The sequence below is a fragment of the Carlito syrichta genome, unplaced genomic scaffold (genome assembly GCF_000164805.1).
Source record: "Carlito syrichta isolate Samal-C Ts95f unplaced genomic scaffold, Tarsius_syrichta-2.0.1 Scaffold305250, whole genome shotgun sequence".
NCBI classification, from domain to species: domain Eukaryota; kingdom Metazoa; phylum Chordata; class Mammalia; order Primates; family Tarsiidae; genus Carlito; species Carlito syrichta.
Genome location: NW_007249346.1, coordinates 113911 through 136214, shown reverse-complemented (window position 1 = coordinate 136214; position 22304 = coordinate 113911). Strand labels below are relative to the sequence as shown.

General features: G+C 35.4%; 1 protein-coding gene across 2 annotated transcripts in view; it reads right to left on the bottom strand.

Moving 5' to 3' along the window:
- The window catches only part of NRDC (nardilysin convertase), a 44913-nt gene that overhangs the window by 20338 nt on the left and 2271 nt on the right, over positions 1-22304 (bottom strand). For both annotated transcript variants that reach the window (XM_008061431.2, XM_021714127.1), the window contains exons 2-12: positions 20464-20559; positions 19279-19401; positions 17051-17108; positions 15368-15441; positions 13574-13643; positions 10703-10780; positions 8960-9080; positions 8821-8879; positions 8492-8546; positions 2395-2499; positions 447-570 (exon numbers count right to left, since the gene is read on the bottom strand). In XM_008061431.2, coding sequence (XP_008059622.1) covers positions 447-570; positions 2395-2499; positions 8492-8546; positions 8821-8879; positions 8960-9080; positions 10703-10780; positions 13574-13643; positions 15368-15441; positions 17051-17108; positions 19279-19401; positions 20464-20559 — 963 coding nt within the window. The remainder of the gene's footprint in view (positions 1-446; positions 571-2394; positions 2500-8491; positions 8547-8820; positions 8880-8959; positions 9081-10702; positions 10781-13573; positions 13644-15367; positions 15442-17050; positions 17109-19278; positions 19402-20463; positions 20560-22304) is intronic.

The window sequence follows — 22304 nt, the reverse complement described above, 5'->3', positions numbered from 1 at the left end:
TCTCCTTTCTCAGGAAAACCGTGATTGACACATAGCCAGGCATTCTAGAATCTTGCTACTCAAAAGTGTGGTCCCAGCAGCACTGGCATCACCTGGGAGATTGTCAGAAATGCAGAATCTCAGGTCCTGCCCAGACTTGCCCCAGAATCTGTATTTTAATAAAATCTCCAGGGATAAATACACATTTAAGTTTGAGAATCACTTTTCTAAAATTAAGTCAAAACTGCCCCCAAAGTACCAAGACAACAGGATTTTTTTTACTAGCTAATAAATAGAAAATAAACATAGCAGAAAATAACTTCCTACAAAGTAGTATTTTTCATTTCAAAGTGAACTTTTAAAAAAAGGATACTTCTCCCCCTAGAACCATTAGACAAATTATAGAACAAAAATTTCTAGGTAAGTCAGGTATAGCTAAATGTAGAACAACTGTTAAAATATTTTACCTTCTATACTATACTGAGTCCCAAACCATTTCTCCTTGAGTTCACATTTTCCCTCGTTAGCACCAGATAGTAGAACAAGATTTGCTTTTTGAGGAACTAACTGATTAAGGGCTTCAGCAATGACCTAATAAAGGAGAGGTTGAGGCGGGAAGGAGAGAGATATACACACACAACAATTTTAACCTAATATATCTGTGTTAAAATGGCAAAAGTCACATTGTAAGATGCCTTCAAGATCTTAGCATCCTGAAAAATAAAAGTATTTACAGTCCATGAACACTCTAATTTACAATGTTTCATTAGTTTATCAGTGTTTCAAAAACTTTTTTCCACTTTATTGATGTATAAATGACAATTATCAAATATACTCTTGATAATGCTTTAAAGAATATTTATCTCAAATCTTACATATTAACGGCAATAGCAATAAAAATAGCTACCATTAACCAGTGCCGGGCACTATTTAACATACATTATTTCATTTAATCGCAAAAACAATCCTCAGGAATACCCATTGACAGAAAATAACACTCAGTTTCAGAGGTTAAAGGTTAAGTAATTTGTATAGAACAACACAGCCAGAAATGGCAAAAAGTGGAGTCCTAACCAAATTTGTACATGACTTCAACGACTTTGTTATTAGCAGCTATGTTTTATACCACTTCTAGAATCAGTAAAATACTGTAGAGCCTCCCTCAGTAATCCTCCAGCTATGATACGGACTAAACACAGAAATTTTTGACTTGGTTTAAAACCCTAACTACCATTTAAACACCATTTCTTCAAGAAAAAAACAACAAACGGTGGTTCAGAAAAAAACTTACCAGTCTCTGGGCACAACCAATGTCTAGGGACATGGCAAGAATATGTGATTGTTACTTCCTCCTTTACCTTTCCCTATCCTTTAAAAAATTAATAGTTTTGGAATACCCTTTGCTAAAATTTTTCAATCTCAGCACTATTAGTATCTTGGACCAGATAATCATTGCTGTCTTCTGCATTATAGAATATTTAGCAGCATCTCTGGTTCTACCCACTAGATTCCAGGAATACTTGACACCCGAACTGTGACAACCAAAATGTCTCCAGACACTGACAAATATCCCTGAGGGAGGGAAACTGCCCCTGGTTGACAACTGCTATCCTATATGAAGCCAAATGACTTTCTTCCTAGTACTGGAGGAAAGATCTTGACCAACTATTTATTTGCATGTAATACTATCTGTAGGTCATGTTTTTAATTCAGGATATCTTTTTTTAAATAAATATTTTCTTTTTCTTTTTCTTTTTTTTTTTTTGAGTTGGAGTCTTGCTCCGTCACCCAGACTAGAGTGCAGTGGCCACTCCCGGCCACTGCAGCCTCAACCTGCTGGGCTCCAGCGATCCTTCCACCTCAGCTTTCCAAGTAGCTGGAACTACAAGCGTGCACTACCATGCCCAGCTAATTTTTGATTTAGTAGAGATGAGGTCTTGCTAAGTTGCCCAGGCAGGTCTCGAACCCACGGGCTCAGGCAACGCACTCACCTCAGCCTCCCAAAGCGCGGGATTACAGGCTGAGCCACCAAACCCGGCATAAATATTTTCGAAATGATTAAAAATTTAATTGTCCTGACTCTCCAACTAAATTAAAAGATAAGCTCATCAACTCTTTAAGTATGTTTAACTAAGCCATATAATTCTTAGAAATCACTTCAACTATTTCAGTCGATGTTTCAATACTTTGAAAAACACAGTACCCATGAAGACTTGATTTTCTCCTCTTATAGTAAAGCATAATCATGTAAAAGAATCATGAGAAATTATCTATAAACTATTAACATTTATTCTATTTAAACAAACAAAAATCATTCCAAGTTTCCTCCATTCCCATAGTTCTTAAGTACATCTCTGAACTTTCTCACATTCCTCTTTCCTTAAAAGTAAGTTTTAGAAGTGAAAACCTCCTTACTTCTGGCTTGTATTCAAAAAGAAGCTGATCTCCAGTGAGAATGTCTTGCAGTGGGTACAGTTGCATGTTCTCACACATGTTCTCCACATACTCAACTGGGTCTGTCTGTAAAGAGGTAAAATTATTTTATGCCAGAACTTCTCCATTATTATCCTTGATTTGGCATACCATACAAGCACTTTTTTTTTTTTTTTGTAAAGTGAGAAAGCAGGATTTATTAAGAGGACAGAAAAGCTCCCACAGTGGGAGGGGACCCGAAGGGGTTGTCCAAATACTTTCTTTTTTTAACAATGAAACCAAAAGCTTCTGAACAGATATAACCAGATATTAACTGCAGCTTAAGAGAATGATGTTCAGAATTCCAAAAAATACAGCGGGAGCTATGATCTTAAGGATCTTAAATTCATACCCCTCTCAAGCCCCTATGCCTGAGTCCTACAATCCACTAGGTTCTAGTCATGTTACAGCCTCTTCATAAGAGCAACTACTATACTGAACTGTAATTTTTGTTTACCTGTCAAGTGCTCCACGTGGCTGTGAAGTCAATAGACAGGCGACCCATCACTACAGAACTATCACCTAAGAACTCTGTAAGCATGAATCAAATCATTGTAGAAATCACAATGTGTGTGTTGTTAGATAAAAGTCTTGAGATAAGTTATATTAATCAGTTTGAAACTGAAAGAAAGAACACAAATTCTATGAACTATGAAGTGGAAATACTTTCCCAAAGGAAATCAATCAAGTACTTACTGAACACCCAGATACACAGAAGGTTAAAACTGACAGGTCTTTCATTACCATGGTTTTCATTACCAGGTTTCATTCCCATGTTTTACAATGAGGAAATATACTGATTGATTAGATGCCATGCTCCAGATCATAATGAGTAAGTGGCAGGTACAGCAAACACTAGAATGCTACAGTCCTAACATATCCACATATTCTTCCCAAGACAACACACTACCCAGTCCTTCACTAGACAGCACAGGTTATTTCTCATCTAATGGAAGTCAGAATAAAAGTGAAAGTTACTGCATGCGTAGAGGGCAATAAGACAAGCATACATCAAACTAAAGACCAGGCCGGGTGCAGTGGCTCATGCCTGTTGCCTGAGCCCAGGGGTTCAAGGCCAGCCTGGGCAACTTGGCAAGACCTCATCTCTACAACAAACCAAGAAAAATTTACTGAGTGTGGTGGCACATGCCTATAGTTCCAGCTACTTGGAAGGCTGAGGCGGAAGGATCACCTGAGTCCAGCAGGTAGAGGCTGTGGTGGCCATGAGCAGTGCCACTGCACTCCCGCCCAGATGACAGAGTAAGATTCCAACTCAAAACAAACAAACAACAAAAAAAATAGAGACCACAGGTATATATTATGTACTATGTTTTCACATAGAAACAGAATAAAGAAAAAGAAAAGATCTACTCTTAGTTTTTATCCCCTTGTTTAGGATCCATTACTAAATCATGAGAGGACTAGCCAACAAAGTGCTTTTATTGTTTAAAATGATTCCTGCCAGGCACGGTGGTTCACACCCATAATTCCAGCTCTTTGGGAGGCAGAGGTGAAAGGATTGACTGAGCCCAAGAGTTCGAGATCGGCCTGGGCAACTCAGTAAGACCTCTTCTCTACAATAAATCAAAAAATTAGCCAGGCATGGTGGCGTGTGCCTGTGGTTCCAACTACTTGGAAGGCTGAAGTGGATGGATCACCTGAGCCCAGTTAGTTGAAGCTGCAGTGGCCATAGGCATGCCACTGCACTCCAACCTGGGCGACAGAGCAAGACTCTGACTCAAACTAACAACAAACAAACAAATAAATAAAAGTAAATAAAATAAAATGATTCCTTCCACCCTGTTCTAATTTTTTTTATCCAGTTAATTTCACCAGCTACTTACTTACAAGTTAACTGCTTTAACCAGTATAGTACAAAATTAAGTAATTAGTAAGTATTCCCATGACAAAAGACTAAGGACCTTGACTAAAAGCAGATCTTTGATACCAAGGCAATAGGGAAGGTATTGGAGAAAAACATTTAAATGTTACCTTTTAATTTTTTTTAAGATATAACTCACACATTATAAAATTCACCCTTTTAAAGTGTACAATTCAATGGTTTTTAATATATTCACAAAGTTGTGCAACCATCATCACTATCTGGTTCCAGAACACTTTCATTACCTTAAAAGGAAACCTCACACCCTTTGGGCAGTCACTCCCCATCACTCACTCCCCCAGGCCCTGACAGCCATCAGTTCTGTCAGATATGTTCTAGGTATTTCATATAAACAGAATTCAAACAATATATGATCTTTTCTGCTTGGATTCCTTCATTTAGCACAATGTTTTCAAAGTACACCTATGTCATTCCTCTTTCTGGCTGCATAATTTTTTTTTTTTTTTGACTCAAGGTCTTACTCTGTTGCCCAGGTTGGAGTGCAGTGGCATGATCATGATGATTACAACTCATGGCAGCCTTGATCTCCTGGGCTTAGCCAATTCTTTCACCTCAGAATCCCGAGTATCTGGGACTACAGGCATGTGTCACCACACCTGGCTAATTTTTTTATTTTTAGTAGAGACAAGTTTTGCAATGTTGCCCAGACTGGTCTGAAAATCCTAGGCTCAAGCAATACCCTTACCTTGGCCCTCCAAAGTCCTGGAACTACAGGTGTGAGCCACAGCGTCCAACCTGAATAATATTCTATAATATGCATAGTCTATACTTTATTTACTTCCATCAGTTTATGGACATTTGGGTTGTTTCTACGTTGTAGCTATAATGAGTAATGCTGTTATGAATATTTGTGTACAAGTTGTGTGGACATATGTTTCAATTCTCTTAGGTATGCACTGAATTGCTGAGTCATATGACAATCCTGTGTTCAGCTTTTCAAGGAACTGTCAAGCTGTTTTTCAAAGCAGCTGTACCATTTTCCATTCCCACTAGCAATGTACGAGGGTTCCAATTTTTCCACATCCTCTCTAACACTTGTTAACACTCTAACACTTGTTTTTTTCTTTCTTTTTTTTTTTTGTCTACTACAAACTCTCACTGCCTTCCACTATTAATTGTTACATTATTGGTTCTACTTTTCTGCCCATAGGAAAGTACTTAAACAAAATAGCTTTTCTCATCATACCCTGGTTCAAATAGTTGAAAACATACTGAGTCCACATTCCTATATGGATTTTAAATATTTTTAAATTTCCTAATTAAAAATAAAATAGTTTGAACAGTTTGAAAAGGACACTCTGATATGCCTTTACTGATGAAGGCTAGAAAGAAGTCTGAAAAGAAGACATCACAAATTTTTTAAAAACAGATATGTATAAGCCTAAAAACAGAAATAAGCTGACCTACTTGAGTTTGTTTAGCAGTTCATGCAGAGAAACAGATTTTCTATTTTGTTCTGATTTTGCATTGGATAGGTTCTAATCTAAGACATTTTGGGCTCATGTTTTAAAATCAAGACAAGTATTTATACATATTGCCAAAGATGAAAAAGGGGGGACTACAAAATGGGGAAATTGGCCGGGTACAGTGGCGCTCACCTCATCCCAGCACTTTAGGAGGCCAAGGTGAGAGAATTTATTGAGCCCAGGAGTTCAAGACCACCCTAGACAACATAGCAAGATCTCATCTCTACAAAAATCAAAATATTAGCTGGACGTAGTGGTGTGTACCTCTAGTCCCAGTTACTTGGAAAGCTCAGGCAGAATGATCACCTGAGTCCAGAAGGTTGAGGCTACAGTGAGCCATGACCATGCCACTGCCCTCTACTCTGGGCGACAGAGGGAGAGCCCAAATTTAAAAAAAAAGGTTAAATGGCAATAAAAAGATATCTTACAATAAATGTCTTGTTAAGAAGGATCTGGAGGGGCAGAGTGAAAATGTCACTTACACAACCAATGCTAAAAGGCTGATCCCAGAAAAAGGAATCTGGGTATCACCTACAGTTGTAGTCCACAATTCTCACCTCTACTCTTTCCCTGCCACAGTTCTGGCCCACATGGAGCCACCACAGCTGAGGAGATTGAACAAAACCACTCCTGGTAAGGAGGATGACAGAACTTGGTTCTATGCACATCTATTTACAGAGAAGAGTGTCTACAGGATCCTCTAATGTCCAACAGGAGTCACAGTTGCCTTTCTACTTTTATAGAGTAAGATTTCGATTTCAAATGTCTTCTTTTCAAGAGTACAGAACAGATTATATAAGAGTCAACAGCAATTAGAAACTTATACTTTTTGTGAGCTTGCTCTCATGTACTTAAGTCTTCAGGGAATAGTCTCTGGTGATGATCCAAAAAGCCACAGTTTTCAAGGTGTTCCATCAACTGGTTGTAAATCAGGGGATCTTAAATCTAAGGTCCACAGACATCCCTGACAAGCTAGCAGTGGACAAGTGAATGATTTTGGTTAGAATGAAATTACATATTTATTTTCACTAATCTCTAATTTAGCTTCTTTTTTCAATTATGAATACAGACAACAAACCACAGTATTATTAGCAATATCTATGACTGTCACCAATAGAAATCACAATTTAGTTGTTGTTGATATCTCAAAACATCATTTACACTCATTGTTACTTAAAAACTGTGATAATTATTATACCTACCAGTAGACTTATTATTTACTATATTAATCAAAAGATACATATTACTATTTTTTACTATTTTGAATACTTTATTTCAGAATTCCTTTGTAAACTACATAATTAATTTTATGCATTTAAAAACACTATCCTATGAACTGGGCATTAGCAGTACTGTTTCAACGTCAAACTTCCCAACTGTGACAAGTGTGTGTAGGTTATGCAAGAGAAAGCCTTTGTACTAGTAGTAGATACATGACAAAAAAAATATTTAGAGTGAAGTATAATATCTGCAATTAATTTTCAAATGTTGGGGGGAAATTACACATACACACATACTAAGTATAGGGAAAGAGAGGAAAAAAAGTATAACAAAATATGAACAATGACTGAATCTGTGTAAGGGATATATCAGTGATTATTGTACTACTTCCTGAAAGTTTAAGAGGATGAAGTATTATTCTGAGGAGGAGTCCACAGGATTCAAAAGACTTTCAAAGGGATCCAAGGTGCAGTAGGAATTTAAAACAGAACACACACAACTCTGTTTACATAAAGCATTATACAATCCCTTCCTTTCATATACCCTTATGTAACAGAAACATAGGATCATTCATTTTCCATAATATTCCAGAATTCCTTATTCATGTGCCTCCCATTGCCTAGAATGTAAACAAACTTTATGCAAACCTCATTTTTTGATGCTAAACTCAATTCAAATTTATCACATCCACAAAGTTTTCCCTGATCCTGTTTTTTTTTTTTTTTTTTTTTTTTCCCCTTCAGTTGGAGTCCCACTCTGATATCCAGGCTGGAGTACAGTGGCTCACCATGGCCTCAACTTCCCGTAATCAGGTAATCCTTCTGCTTCAGCCTCCCAAGTAGCTGGAACTACAGGAGTGCACCACCACACCCAGCTAATTTTTTGGTTTTGTAGAGAAGAGGTCTTGCTATATTGCCCAGGCTTGTCTCTAACTTCTGGGTTCAAGCAATCCTCTTACCTCAGCCTCCCAGTGTGCTAGGAAGACAGGTATAAGCTCCCAGACCCAGCCAGAGCCACCACGCCCAGTCAATACTGTTTCAATAAGGAAAATGCTTTCCTTGCCCTGAATTACAAAGCACAAGGTTTCTAACATTATACAAGGTAATTACTATAAATTGCTCATAAAATGTCTTCTCCAATATTTGAATGTCAAATACCATATAAGTCTATAAATGTTTACAGAAGGGATGGACAGATGGATGATTATATAGATAAATTATCACACAATATGATCTATATTATCTGCCTCATTTTCTCACTGTTACTCAATATAAATATTAAAACACACAGTAGTTAATTTTCCGATAGCTTCAAGGTCATTTTGAGACTCATATGATAGAGAGTAGCAGAATAAAAATTCTAGTGACACCTTTAAAAGGAGGAACCATATCCCACACCAGTTTCAACTTGGTCACCAGGTAACATTCAAAAAGAATTTTATTTCCAGTACCTGTTCTTGGTAATGAAATTCATTATCTTCAATTTTTCGAATCTCTTCAAAAATTCTGTGAATGAGAAAACTATAATCAGAAGATACATTAAAATTTCTCACTAGAATCAACAACAATAAAAGAGAAGCAAAAAACAAAGGGACTGGCCACATAAATGTAACACCTTAGTGTACACTCACATGTAGAGAGATAAGATTAAGGAGCCAGTAAAGGAAATAGAGTATGAAATGCCTAAAAAACCATCAAGGCAGGACTAAAGCATGTCTTTTGGTAGCCTTCTGTGGTACTAGGATTGACTCCTGGCCTCATTCTAAGAAATATTTATTACCTTTTATCTGGGCCTAGCTTCTGCAGCATTTTTAAATACTGGAAGACAGTGTAAGCAACCTGAAAACAAAACATTTGATTAGTCTTTTGCATAAAGAGATAATTACATACAAGAAAAATGACTCCATTTAATTATTTACCTCATAAAAATGTTCATAACCCTCATTAGTCAATGTAATAGAAATGCTGAACACTGAATAAGTAGAATTTTGCTCAAATCCTGTCTCACCATTTCCACCAAACAACGCAAGAGCCCAGCACCTACAGTTGGGGAAAAATTAACTCAATCAATGTCTATGGATTGACAGTCTACAAACACTTCAACATAGGTTGACATTCTATATGAAATGTGGAAACCTCAGCATTTGAGATAAACACAGACTTTCCAACAGTAAGTTTAAAAGTGCAAATTTTAAAAGCACAAGGCCTCCCAAGGAATTGTAGTATATTTAGGAATCACCAGAAAGAGATAGCAATCGTTACTTGTTTATTACAAAAACTAATAGATATTGCAACAGACTGAAACATTTAAATTTTATGAAGCCAAAGCAATTCTTGTTAAAGAGAACAGGACAAAATATTAAAATTGTGGTTGCTAGGAGGCATTTCACCTACTAGTTTTGAGTCTGCCTCCTAGGAAAAGCCTTATACCCTAGGTACATCCCTACATGAATGCAAGTGAGCTCTGACACTATCTGCTAACCTACACAGGCTGTTTAAGAAAAAAGTTATGAGCCGGGCTCGGTGGCTAAGCCTATAATCCCGTGCTGGGAGGCTGAGGTGAGTGGATTGCCTGAGCCCGTGGGTTCGAGACCTGCCTGGGCAGCGAGACCTCATTTCCACAATAAATAAAAAAATCAGCCGGGCTTGGTAGCACATGCCTGTAATTCGGCTATTGGAAGGCTGGGGTGGAAGGATCGCCGGAGCCCAGCAGGCGAGCGTGCAGTAGCCGGGAGCGGCCACTGCATTCCAGTATGGGCGACAGAGTGAGACTCCAACTCAAAAAAAAAAAAAGAAAAAAGAAAAAAGCTAATGAAACTATATATTTTCCTGACTAGAATAACCCTGAAAACCAAAATTAAGGGAGGAGGACACCATAATAAAAAGTATGAAATGCAAATAAACTTCAGTAAGATAGAAAGGCTGAGCACACCTCAAAGCATATTACATATTTTGTAAAAGGTATATATGATACCCCATATCATTAGTTTTTTTCTTTTATAATAATTCTGCCCTCTCAGCATTCTTCAAGTGTTATAGAACATACCAATGTCTAAAATACTTATTTAAATTTATCATCTATCTTTCCATTCTCAAACAAATTAGTGTATAGGAAAACCAAACAAGGACTTACTTTAAAATACTGGTCCTGATTCTAAAGTTGCATTTCTATTATTTGGCTACAGATGACTTAAACAGGTAATTAAATGCATTAGGATACATTCTATTAACATGGCTGCATACGATTCACAGTCTTACATATTTATTATGATTTATAGGCCCATTGAAGTTTTCATCAAGTCTACCTTTTGGGTTGGAAAAGTCTGGAGATTCACAGCATGTCAATAACTGACTTCTGTATCAGTCAAATAGAAATTCTTGATTAGGGCTAATCCTTTTATGTAATTCTGGAATCTATTAGTTTCATTTATGATATTTAGAATTTTGTGTACAATCATGTCCAACACTGAGCTAAAAGATAGCATCCAAGGAAATATACAAATACAATATGGCCGTTAAAATAATCTAAATTATTAAGATGAGCATTCAATCTGATCTAGGATCCTGGCAGCTAACGCAAGAGAATGCATTATTATAGTACTTATTGTCTATTATTTTTCAGAGATTACTACACTGAAAATACTTATTAATTGAATACTTGCTTTTTTCTAAGGTAAGAAAGAATGCTGCCTTTGCCTTCATGTCCAACTAGCCAGGAAATATAATGAAGTGGCTTTACCCTGTAAATAAAATGTTATGGTCAGAAATTGTTTAAAATTTAAGGTACAAATACACCAGAAAATCTTCCCTCTAAGACTACAATATTTGAGAATTATGAGCTTATTCTCTCACATAAATTCACTAAACATGAAATTGTAATTAATTTAATAGCTTCCAGATTAAAAAAAAGAAAAATAGTAAAATTAAACTTCATCTGAAATAACTGAATAAACACAACTGTCCCAAAAGTCAAGGCTACTACTTTTTCTCTTAGACACCAAACTTACCTCCTTTCATGATAAATCTTTGTGGTTCAACCAAAATGGAATTTGGATTCTTTATCATTTTAGAACCTAAGATATGAATCACTCTTTGCCTGTAAAAGCTTTCAGTACTGCAACAGGCTTTGCAGTACAGTGAAATGTGTTGCTCTGAAGGTCAAAAAACCTAGCTTCTAATTTTAGTTTTTTCTTTAAATAAATCATGACCTTGAGCAAGATACTTAACTATATTTTTCTTTTTCTTTTCACTTGCCTATTTACTCATAGTTTTCATGAAAATGCAATAACACGTGTAAAAAATATTTTATTATACACTAATAATACAAGTCTGAGTACTTGTATGTATGCTATTCAAATTGACTTTTTCTACTGGCTTCTACAATAATTTTGGAAAAGTATTCCTACCAAAACAAAGATATGTGCAAAAATCGAGTTTTCTATGTATTCTCATATATATGAAGAAATCTAATTAGGGTACACAATTAAATTCACAATCAAACTCTTGAAGGCCAAGATATTATTTTGACTATGTTAAGCTATCCTCAAAGTCATGCAACACTGTTTAAAATATGAATGGAATTACATATATACGTACTAAGGCCAGTGTAGAGGAGTAAATCAAGTAATAAATAAACCCAGTTGATGACATATTTGCATCTGAACAAAGTTAACTATAGTATGTTTGGTAATTCTGGAGGGATAAATACTTTAGTTCATACTTGGGGATTCAAAATGACTGATGATCAATGTCATATTAAAACAAACAGTCCAAAAAAAAAAAAAAACTGAACAGAAACATACAGAAATGTTAACAGTCTTTGGAAAAGAGAATCATGAATAGTTTTCCTACTTTTCAGTAGTTTTCAAAACTTCCACAATGAATTACTTTAGTAAACAATCACAGGATAAACAAGACTTTGTTAATAGTATATCATATAATTCTATTTCCATTTTTTAAAAAGTGCTTTTTAGTCAATGTTTTAATGCCTGAAGAATATATACGAAAAAGTGTTAGACATATTTTTGAGAACAGGAACAAAGAAGGGAGAAGCAGACCTTTACTTTTTACTTAGTGCCTTCCTATTAGAATTTTATAAGCAAGTATTATTTTTATAGTAAAAGTTTTAAACAAATAGAAAACACTTTTTTTTTTAGTTGGAGTCTCACTCTGTCACCTAGGCTGAGTACTGTGGCATGCTCACAGCCACCACAGGTTCGACCTGTTGGGCTTAGGCGATCCTTGCACCTCAGCCTTCCAAGTAGTTAGAACTACACACACATGCCACCATGCCCAGCTAATTTTTTTGTGACTTATTGTAGAGACAAGGTCTCACCAAATTGCCCATGCTGGTCCCAAACCCCCAGGCTCAGGCAATCCTCTTGCCTCGGCTTCCCAAAGTGCTGGGATTACAGGCTGAGCCACCACACCTGGCCAGAATAAACTTTTATATATAATAATTTTAATGTTTCTTGAGACACTTATAACTACACAATCAATGTATCCTATATTTTATCCTATATTATCCTTGCACCAAAAAAAAGGTGACAATAAGCCGGGAGCCAGGGTTCATACCTGTAATCCCAGTACATTGAGAGGCAGAGGCGAGAGGACTACCTGAGTCCACGGGTTCGAGACCAGCATGGGCAACCTGGCAAGACCTCATCTCTACATTAAAAAAAAAAAATAGCTGGGCATGGTGGCACATGCCTGTAGTTCCAGCTAATTAGAAGACTGAGCCCAGCAGGTCAAGGCTGCAATGGCCATGAGCACGCCACTGCACTCTAGCCCAGGTGACTCAAAAAAAAAAAAAAAAAGCTGAAAACACACATTTTCTCTCTGTCTCACTGGAAGCATACTATTTTTGTTAACTTTATGGGACTTGATCATTTGAATCATTGTCACGTTAAGTGGCAAAAAGCATTATCTACTACACTCAAGCAACACATATTACTTTCTTTCCTTCTACTTGCATGTATGTGCACAAACACTTCTGTTTTGTTGTTAGTGGTTTTAAATAATAAGTTAAATTTTATCAGTTCCTTAGCATTTATTTCTAATTAGAAAAGCATTTATAGGCGTTAACTGATCCTTATCTTTAAAGAACCCATGCTATACTGTTCATAAAACTACTTAGATAAGTAGAAATGCTTTCCTAATTTGTATAAATCTGCCCTAGCTCATAGGGTAAATCCTCAAGATTTATGTGCTCTAATCATATTTCAGGCCCAAACTATTTAACTTTTCTTTTGACAAAAATAAAAATAAATTTAAAAAGTTAACATTCACACTAAATGCTTAATTTCAAAGACTCAAAAAAGACAACTAGTTATAAGAAAACCCTAGTTTTTATACCCCAAAAGACAGCAAAATATATGACAAAGTTTGAAAAATCTAGAAGTAATCAAATCCCAGATTACCACATTGCCTGTGTTTACAAATTTAGAACCCCCAAACTTATACCATTTAGCATATTTTAAAAATAGGACTTTTACTCAGAATCTAATGAAGTAAATTTTCCCTTGAACTCTTACCTGTAATGTTGCTGCTGAGGAGGAAGTGCCCATGTGATGGTCAGAGCATGAATTTTTCTGATTGGAACAACTACACAAAAATATTTTGTAAGTGTTTCTCCTCAACTTTTACTATGTTACAAGAATCTTTTAAATTAAATACATTTCATTTTCCAAAACAGGGGAAGGCAAAGTACAATGCAATTATTATTTCAAGCCGTCAATTTTCCAACAATGCAGTTTTTTGTAAATTTCTTTTTAATTTGGTTTCACTGTTAGAGAAACCAGGGATACAAGGACTACAAGGTATGAAATATTGCTAAGGATGGATCCCTTCTTGCAAGAAAGAATGCAGAACTAGGAATCAGGAGACCCAGGGTTGAAATCCAGTACTACCACTGCTGTATGTACTTACTATAACTTGCTGTATGTGCTTATATGACTTTGAAAAAAATCACTTGTGCTGTGCGCAGCAGCTCATGCCTGTAATCCCAGCCCTTTGGGAGGCAGAAGTGAGAGGATTGCCTGAGCCTAGGGGTTCAAGACCAGCCTGGGCAACTTGGCAAAACCTCGTCTCTACAATAAATTAAAAAATCAGTCAAATGTGGTGGCGCTTGCTTGTAGTTCCAGGTACTTGGAAGGCTGAGGTTGGAAGACTAGCCTCAGCCCAGCAGGTCAAGGCTGTGGTGGCTGTAAGCATGTCACTGCATTCTAGCCCAGGTGAAAGTAAGACTTCTGACTCAAAAAAAAAGAGAAAAAAATAATTTGGATTTAAATCTTTCTAAATTTTTTCTCATAGTAAAATGAGTGACTTGGCCTAGTACATCTCTAAGATTCTTCCCAGTGTTATTATTCTATAATTCTATAAGAAATCCAAAGCCAGAAATAATACAATAAAAAGTAAGTTGTCTCTGGGAAGAGTCAGCTTAATAGAATGGAGCCAGCAGTGAAAATAATGTGGAAGAACAGTCACTGATTAGAGGAGGGGAAGAGGAAAAGACTGGCAATGGAGGGAGGAGAAGAAGGGAATACCTAAGGCAATTAGGATAAAAGAGGAAAAACTCTGCCATAATAAAGACAGAAAAACAGAGAGAGAGAGGGAGAGAGAGAAATGGTGAATTAGGAATGTTTCTGCAATATTCACTGTGGACAAACAGCTAAGTAAATTATAGTGTAATCACATGAGAACTCATTATGCAGTTATTACAGGTGAAATACAAATACAAATGAAATACAAATACAGGTGAAATACGAGTGAAAAAAGCAGGAGACAGAAATGTATATACTTTATAGTCTCAACTATGATGGTAAGATGTAAGAAGGTTTTTCCCCCATTTCTGGATACATTACTTTAAACTTTTCTTTATTTAACAAATATTGTTTTTATAACAAATGTAGAAGGAAATGATTTCCAAGTGTTTTCCCTCTCAATTTTTCTCTCTTTAAAAGCAAAAAAAAGAGCAGAATATAAATAAAATGAAAAGAAACAACCAAAAAAAAAAAAAAAAGTAAGAAAGAAAGAAACCAAAGAACAAAATAAAAGGGAATAAAGATAAGACAGGGAGAGGGCATGAAATAGATTCAAGTAGCAGCAGGGTACCAGAACCAGCCAGCCTGCAGCTAGTCAGTGGCCTGCAGCTAGTCAGTGGCCTGCTGTCTGTCACTAATTGGATCTCCTCTGCCTGTCTATTCCCTTTCCAACCCAGCTATACTTTCTGTTGTGTTCTCATTTTCAAAGAAAATTGGCAGCCTCAGTTAGGTTTTGGAGAATGTGTTAAGTTATTTCAAACAGTTTTAAACCTTTGGTTCACTAACCTCTATAAAGTTTGTTAAATGCTGGTGTGTCAAATGGATCCGTTAAATGGCCAAATGTTGGTTTGGGTAACCCACTGAAAATAAAACAAATATACTAAAATTCAATTGGCACAAGACTTTATAAGCAGTATCTTTAAAGATGTTTAACTGGAAGACATTTTTAATCTAGTCAACATACTACTAGCTGAAAAGCATTCTAGGCATGAACAAATAGATAGCAACAAAGCCACAAAATCCTGAAACACAATCCGTTCTTAATCTCAGTCCCCAAAACTCAAAGGCCTTTACAACTCAAGAGATAGGAAATAATGAGTTGAAGGGGCCTGCTCTCCCCAATATTTATTGTCTCTATCAGCCCCAATCAATTTCAGTTCTCCTCCTATACAAAGTCATTTCACAAAGAAGCTAAGCTAAAGATAATACTTTTTTTAATTTAACAAATATACGTAAAGTGACTATTAGGTATAAAGCACTGTATTAGGCGTTGTGGAATTGGTCCCTCCTTCTAGGGGCTTTCCAATCTAGTTGTAGATATCACACCTTTAATATTTCTTCCAAAACACAGTCAATGTAGATTAGTATTTAACTCCTCAAAGACTTTTTAAACTGTTTAATTAAGGAAGTAAAGTTATTAGTGAATAGTATATAAGAGAATGTTTTAAATGTTCATCAAGGATTGACAGAATCTAATGACTTACTCTATTAAATACATCTCTGGTTTTATTGGTAAAGTTTTACAGAGAAAGACGTTACTATCTGCCACTTCTTATTTAAAAAATTAAATAATAAAAAATCCCACAAATTTGGCATGGCTTCCATTACGTTCCTATACATAAAAAGCACTGCCAAATATCAATGGGAATTTACATAAAGCCAAGACAATAATAACCAATCAGTTGTTATTACAAATTGTTCTGACATTTTAAGCTAATATCTCCCATAAATTTAAAACAATTTTTGGAAGAACTGGAAAAAGTCAATAACTTACTAGATGCAAGAAAAAAAAATCTGATTTCATTTATTTTGTTAAAACGAAACTGCTAGGTGTGAGAAGACGTAGGTGTTTCAGATTACATTTTTTGCATTATGACAAACATTTAACAGTAAAGTATCTTTTAAACATTTGTGTTATTTTGATGAATTTGAGGTAGACAAAAATAGTCTTATGGCATCCTGAATTGGAATTCTATATACAATTTGTTATAGAAAAAAAATCACTTGGTTTAACTATATGAAATAGGTTTTTCAGGCCGTATAGAAAGTCAGGCATCATCTAAAAGGTCATTTCTTTTACGAGAAAAAGGAGTCTAAGATCTGAAAAACTGACTTAAAAAAAAGACATTGTTACAAGACTGGGAACATAAGTATACATATTCTGTCTCTTAATACAGAAGTTTCTTTGACATTACAGAAAGCTCTAAATAAATGTAATAGGATGTAATAGGAGACATGATTCTTCAGAATTATTGCTTACTATTAGTTTACAAGTCTGTAAATTTTGAATTGCAGAAACTATGGAAAGTTGAGTTCTCATCTTTGATTTCCCACTCAAAAACTATGAAATTCTGACAAACTTAACAGCCTGTTTAGGTTTTAACTTTATCACCTGTGTAAAATTCTTTGGGGCTCATACAAGATACAGTCTCTTTAAAGATGTATGACTTATGAAAATAAATATCTTACTTGTTTGGTATCTGAGAGAATATTTCAGTCACCCACTTTTCCAAAGTATCCAGTGTTTCTTGAAAAGGGAAGGTAGGGAAGAGATAGAGACATGCAATGTCATTATTCAAGGTAGAAATGCAATTAGATTTCTCACATATCTTTAGTTTTAAAACAAAGGGATATTTTAATTTGGCCATTACTTCCCCCTCCTTAACCAGTAAGGAGTAACAGAAAAAATAACAGTAGATAAGAAAATCTTAAGACACAATTAATAGATGCCTTTATTTCTCCCTGGTAAAGTAAGAAAAGAAGAAATAGAAAAGAAGAAGAAGTGGGGGGAGACGAGGAGGAGGAGGAGGAAGAGAAAGTATTTGTTTATCATTAGACTAGCATGAAGGGCCAAGAGATAGTAAGAATATGCCAACCATCTTCCTAACACCAATTCCAAAATTTACACCCTCTAGGAAGGTTTCTAACCCACACTATATTAACTTCTCTTCTTTTTGGCATCTCATGAGTACTTTCATATTCTACTTGTTTTACATTAATTTACATTTGCTGGGGTTTTAACTCATAAGTCTTCCTCTTAGGCTTCATATATATAAGATTTGTATCTTCTTTTGATTAATTTCTTATGTTTCATAAGAACTTCTTTTGAAATTTCTAGTAAAACACAAGATCTAAATGAAAAAGGAAACCCTTTAGTTTTATCCCAGTGACCACTACTAGAGAGTATCTATGAGTTCCACCACGCACATGAATTTCACTAATTCACAATAGAGATACCCCACTATGTAAAACACAAGAAGTAAATTAGACTAGTCAAACTTTGAATTTATTCTATACTATTTATACAGATGTTTCATTCTTAAATGGTATAATAAATGCTAAAGCTCCAAAATCTATGAAATTCAGATTTTACATGGTTTTAATCAAAACTAGGCTGGACACTATGGCTTATACCTATAATCCCAGCTATCAGGAGTCTAAGGATTGCTGGAGCCCAGTAGCTGGAGATTGCAGTGAGCTATGATTGTGGCACTGCATTCCACCCTGGATGACAGAGTGAAATTCTATCTCTAAAAAAAAAAACAACAACAACAAAAACTACACATATGTGCAAAAAAAACCCTAGAGCTTATTTTTAAATTTGCAATAAGCATTAATAAGCTCTTATATTTGTTATCATAGAGGAAGAGAATGAAAGAACACCCAGAATACTAAGTTGAAGAAAAATTACATGAAATAATTTACAAACATATTAATTAAAAATGGTAAATTGGCCAGGCTCTGTGGCTCACACCTGTAATCCCAGCACTTTGGGAGGCCAAGGGTTCAAGATGAGCCTAGGCAACTTGGCAAAACCTTGTTTCCACAATACATCAAAAAATTAGACAGGCATGGTGACACGCGCCAGTAGGTCCAGCTACTTGGAAGGCTGAGGTGGAAGGATCGCCTGAGCCTAGCAGGTTGAGGTGGCAGTAGCCATGAGTGCCACTGTACTTCAGCCTGGACGACAGAGTGAGACTCCGACTCAAAAAAAAAGGTAAATTAATTTATATACCAAATATGGAATTGCCTGGTTTAACAAATATAAAATGAATCTAGAAGCACACAATTTTAACAAAAGAATCTATCATGTCATATAACTTTATCTTCAAGTCAACTTTAGTGAATTAATTTTTATCATAAATGCAAAAATGTTTCACATGTAAATGCCAAGTCAGGTTTGATTTTAATGTGGACAATGCAAAGAGGAAATTTTTATAAAAAAGGAGAATCACATTAGGGTGACAGGATTAGCCCTTCAAAAAGAAATGTACAAACCATAGGGTTTGTTAAAAGTAGTTTAGCAATTTATTTGCATTGAAAAATAGTCTAAGGAGGTTGAAAATGTAAGGAAAACATTAAGAAAGTTTCCCATAGTTTATTTAATGAGAAAAGTAACATGGTTACTGAAGATAATGATAAAAGAAGGAAAACAGTAGAGGAATTCATCAGTCTTTCATACCTATAGATAAGACCTATTTCAGTAAGAGAAAAAATATTTGCCTAAGCATCAGATCTTGTGTTTCTCTGACCTTTGCTACCTGCTATGCAACATCTCCAAATTCTGATTTTTCTTTACCTTGCATTAGGGTTAAGCACTAAATTAGTTAAAGTGTGTTGCAACACTGACCCAGGCAAACAATTCTAAGAAAGCACTACTTCGGAGTAACTCTAAGAGTCATAATAAATAATGTTACCTTTGGATTGAACCACTAAGGTCATGTAATGAGCAGAGTAATAACGCATCCAGAATTCTCTCAGTCTAGCATGTGTATCAATATCATTCTTTTTTGGCTCATGTTTAAGAGTGTCAGCATTTCCTGTAAAAAGATGAAAAATTATAGAAATAACTAAGTTCACTTTATTAAAATCTTCTACAACAATGCATGTTCTGCAACCATACATGAAATAACCCAAGTGACTCAAGTATACTGAACCAGAGTGTAATGATAATAATATAATATAAAACAAAAATCCACAAGAAACAATTCTGAAATACATTTTAATACAAAAGGAATTAATCTCCAGTTAGGACTACCTTAACAATAGACAGTAATAATTATGTAAACTTCCTTGCTTAATAATTAGACAAATACTCAATTCAGGTTTTCTCTTTGAATTATTTTAATACTATTCTGCTTATTTCTTAAAAATAAAACACATAAACCAAGGATGCCATATAAAATGTATATAACTGCACAATATATACAGGGAAGCAGAGCATACTTTGAATGAAGTATAATTTTTACTGAATTCCAGATTCTACTCTATGATCTATCAGATTAATACAAGGCTGTAACTGAATTCTACCACCAAGAATAAGTCATTATGAAAAATGTCAGTTAAACAGCTTATAAGTTAAACAAAATTAGGTCATAGTTTAGAAACTATTACAGAAATCATTGCTGAGTCTGTTGATAAATAGAAATGTCAGGCTGGGGTAGGGCACAGACTTTATAATTAGATCAACAGATGTTCAAATCCCACATCTACCATCTATGTGACTTAAACAAATAAGCTAACTTCCACGAACCTGTTTATCTTTAAATGGAGATGACAATAGTACCTATCTCTTAACATTGTGCTAATGAGCAAATGAGACAATTCATGTAGTATTAGCACAGTACCTGGCACTGAGATTACGTTCACAAAATGTTAGGTGCTATTCTTGCTATATCCAATGTTAGAGAACCAAATATAGATACTTACCTTTCTATTTGACATATATACCTTCCTATTTGAAAGGCTATCTGGCTATCCTAAAAGGTAAAAGGTACTTAGCTACCCTAGCATTATAATTTTCAATTCTTTATCAACTTCTCTTATTCTCAATCTTCCTTAACTAGAAACTACGAAATAAGATAAAGTATTTAGTACCTTACCCCAAAAAAATTTCCCCATAGGATGTCCAGGTCTAGCAAGGCTTCCAAACAACATTTCCTTTCTGTTTGCATCAGAAGGCCTTGCAAGTTGATATTCTGTCAATTTTAAAGAAACACTTTTAATAAAATGAAATTCAATATCTCCTTTAATATCTGGAAATTCAAACATACAGAAGTGAAAGCAAGAGAATAACAAAAATGAACTTTATGAACCACGTTTTAAGACTGAAGTGGGAAACTAAATGATCCAGCCTGGCTCTATGACTTAGCACAGCCTGTTACTTTGGGTAAATCAAATCATTTTTCTAGAGTTTTAACCTTATTTTTTAGATGAAACATAATGATCTGAAGTTTCAGCAAGTGTAGGATGCTGTCTAAGATTTTACTGATGAAAGTACTAAAAAAAAAAGTTAAATTCCTTATATCTAGAAATGTGGTCATATATATTGATTATTTAAATTTCCTCCAAAGCCAACAATGTTGGCAATAAAGTATGATGGTTAAGAATAATCACTTTGAAGTCAAAAGTATCTTGGCTAGTGCTGAGACTGAATGTCTGTACCCCTCCAAAACGCAAATGTTGAAACCTAATCCCCAATGTGATGGTATTTGGAGGTGAAGCCTGTGGGTAGTTACTAGGTCATAAGGGCACAGTCCTCATGAAAGAGATTAGTGCCTTATAATAGAGTTCCCTCACCCCTTTTGCCACGTGAGGGTACAGAGTGAAGGCAGTGGTCTATGAAGCAAAAAATAGGCCCTCACCAGACACCAATCTGCCAGCACCTTGATTTTGGAATTCTCAGCCTCTAAAACCAGAATAAAATAAAATTTTATAAAGTAAAATAAGTTTCTGGCTTATAAGTTTATAAGTCACCTAGTCTGTGGTATTCTGTTATGGCATTCCGAACAGACTACAACAGCTAGAATCCCAGTTCTGTCATGTATGAAGTTGAACATCCTTGAGGAGGTTATCTAACTTCTCTGATTCTATTCCTTCAAAACTGTAAGAAAATTAAATTGCTTTACTTTAAGCCACAACATTTATGATATTCTGTTCAGCAACAACAGATAACTAATATAATACACATGTAAACATGTCTATAAAAAGTGGTTTAAGACTCCCTGCAAACGATAAAAACAGAATATAAACATCTTAACACCTAAGAGATCACATGTTCCCACTTGATTAGATTAAAAGGGCATTAGTATGCTCTTCACCGAAATCACTAAAAAATGCTATGGAAGCAATTATGTTTATGTGAGAGTACAAACTGTCATTAAAATAGTTAATTACTGAAAATAACTTTTTTCTCCCTTTTCTCCTTTTCTCTCCTTTTAGCAATAAATTAATCACATTTTTAAAACTTACCCTATGAATATGTTACATGAGCTTCTGACACTAAAATATTCAAGAAACCTAGGAAACACTGAACAGATCGATCTGCACTATGCAAACAAATGTTTACAAATGTATGTATACACACACTCCACTGAAAGAAGAGACCAGCGTCAGATGTGGCAGTTCATGCCTAAAATCCCAGTGCTTTGGGAGGTTGAGGCAGGAGGATCAATTAAGGCCAGGAGTTTGAGACCACCCTGGACAACATAGTGAGACCCTCTGTTTACAACATAATTTTAAAAATTAGCTGGGCATTATGGTCCACATCTATAATCCCAACTACTTGGGAGGCTGAGGATGGCTTGAGCCCAGGAGTTGGAAGCTGCAATGAGCTATGATTGCATCACTGTACTCCAGGGTGGTAAAGAGAGACCTTGTCGTTGCAAATAAATAAATAAATAAGAGAGATCTTGTCTCTATGAAGGAAGGAAGGGAGGGAGGG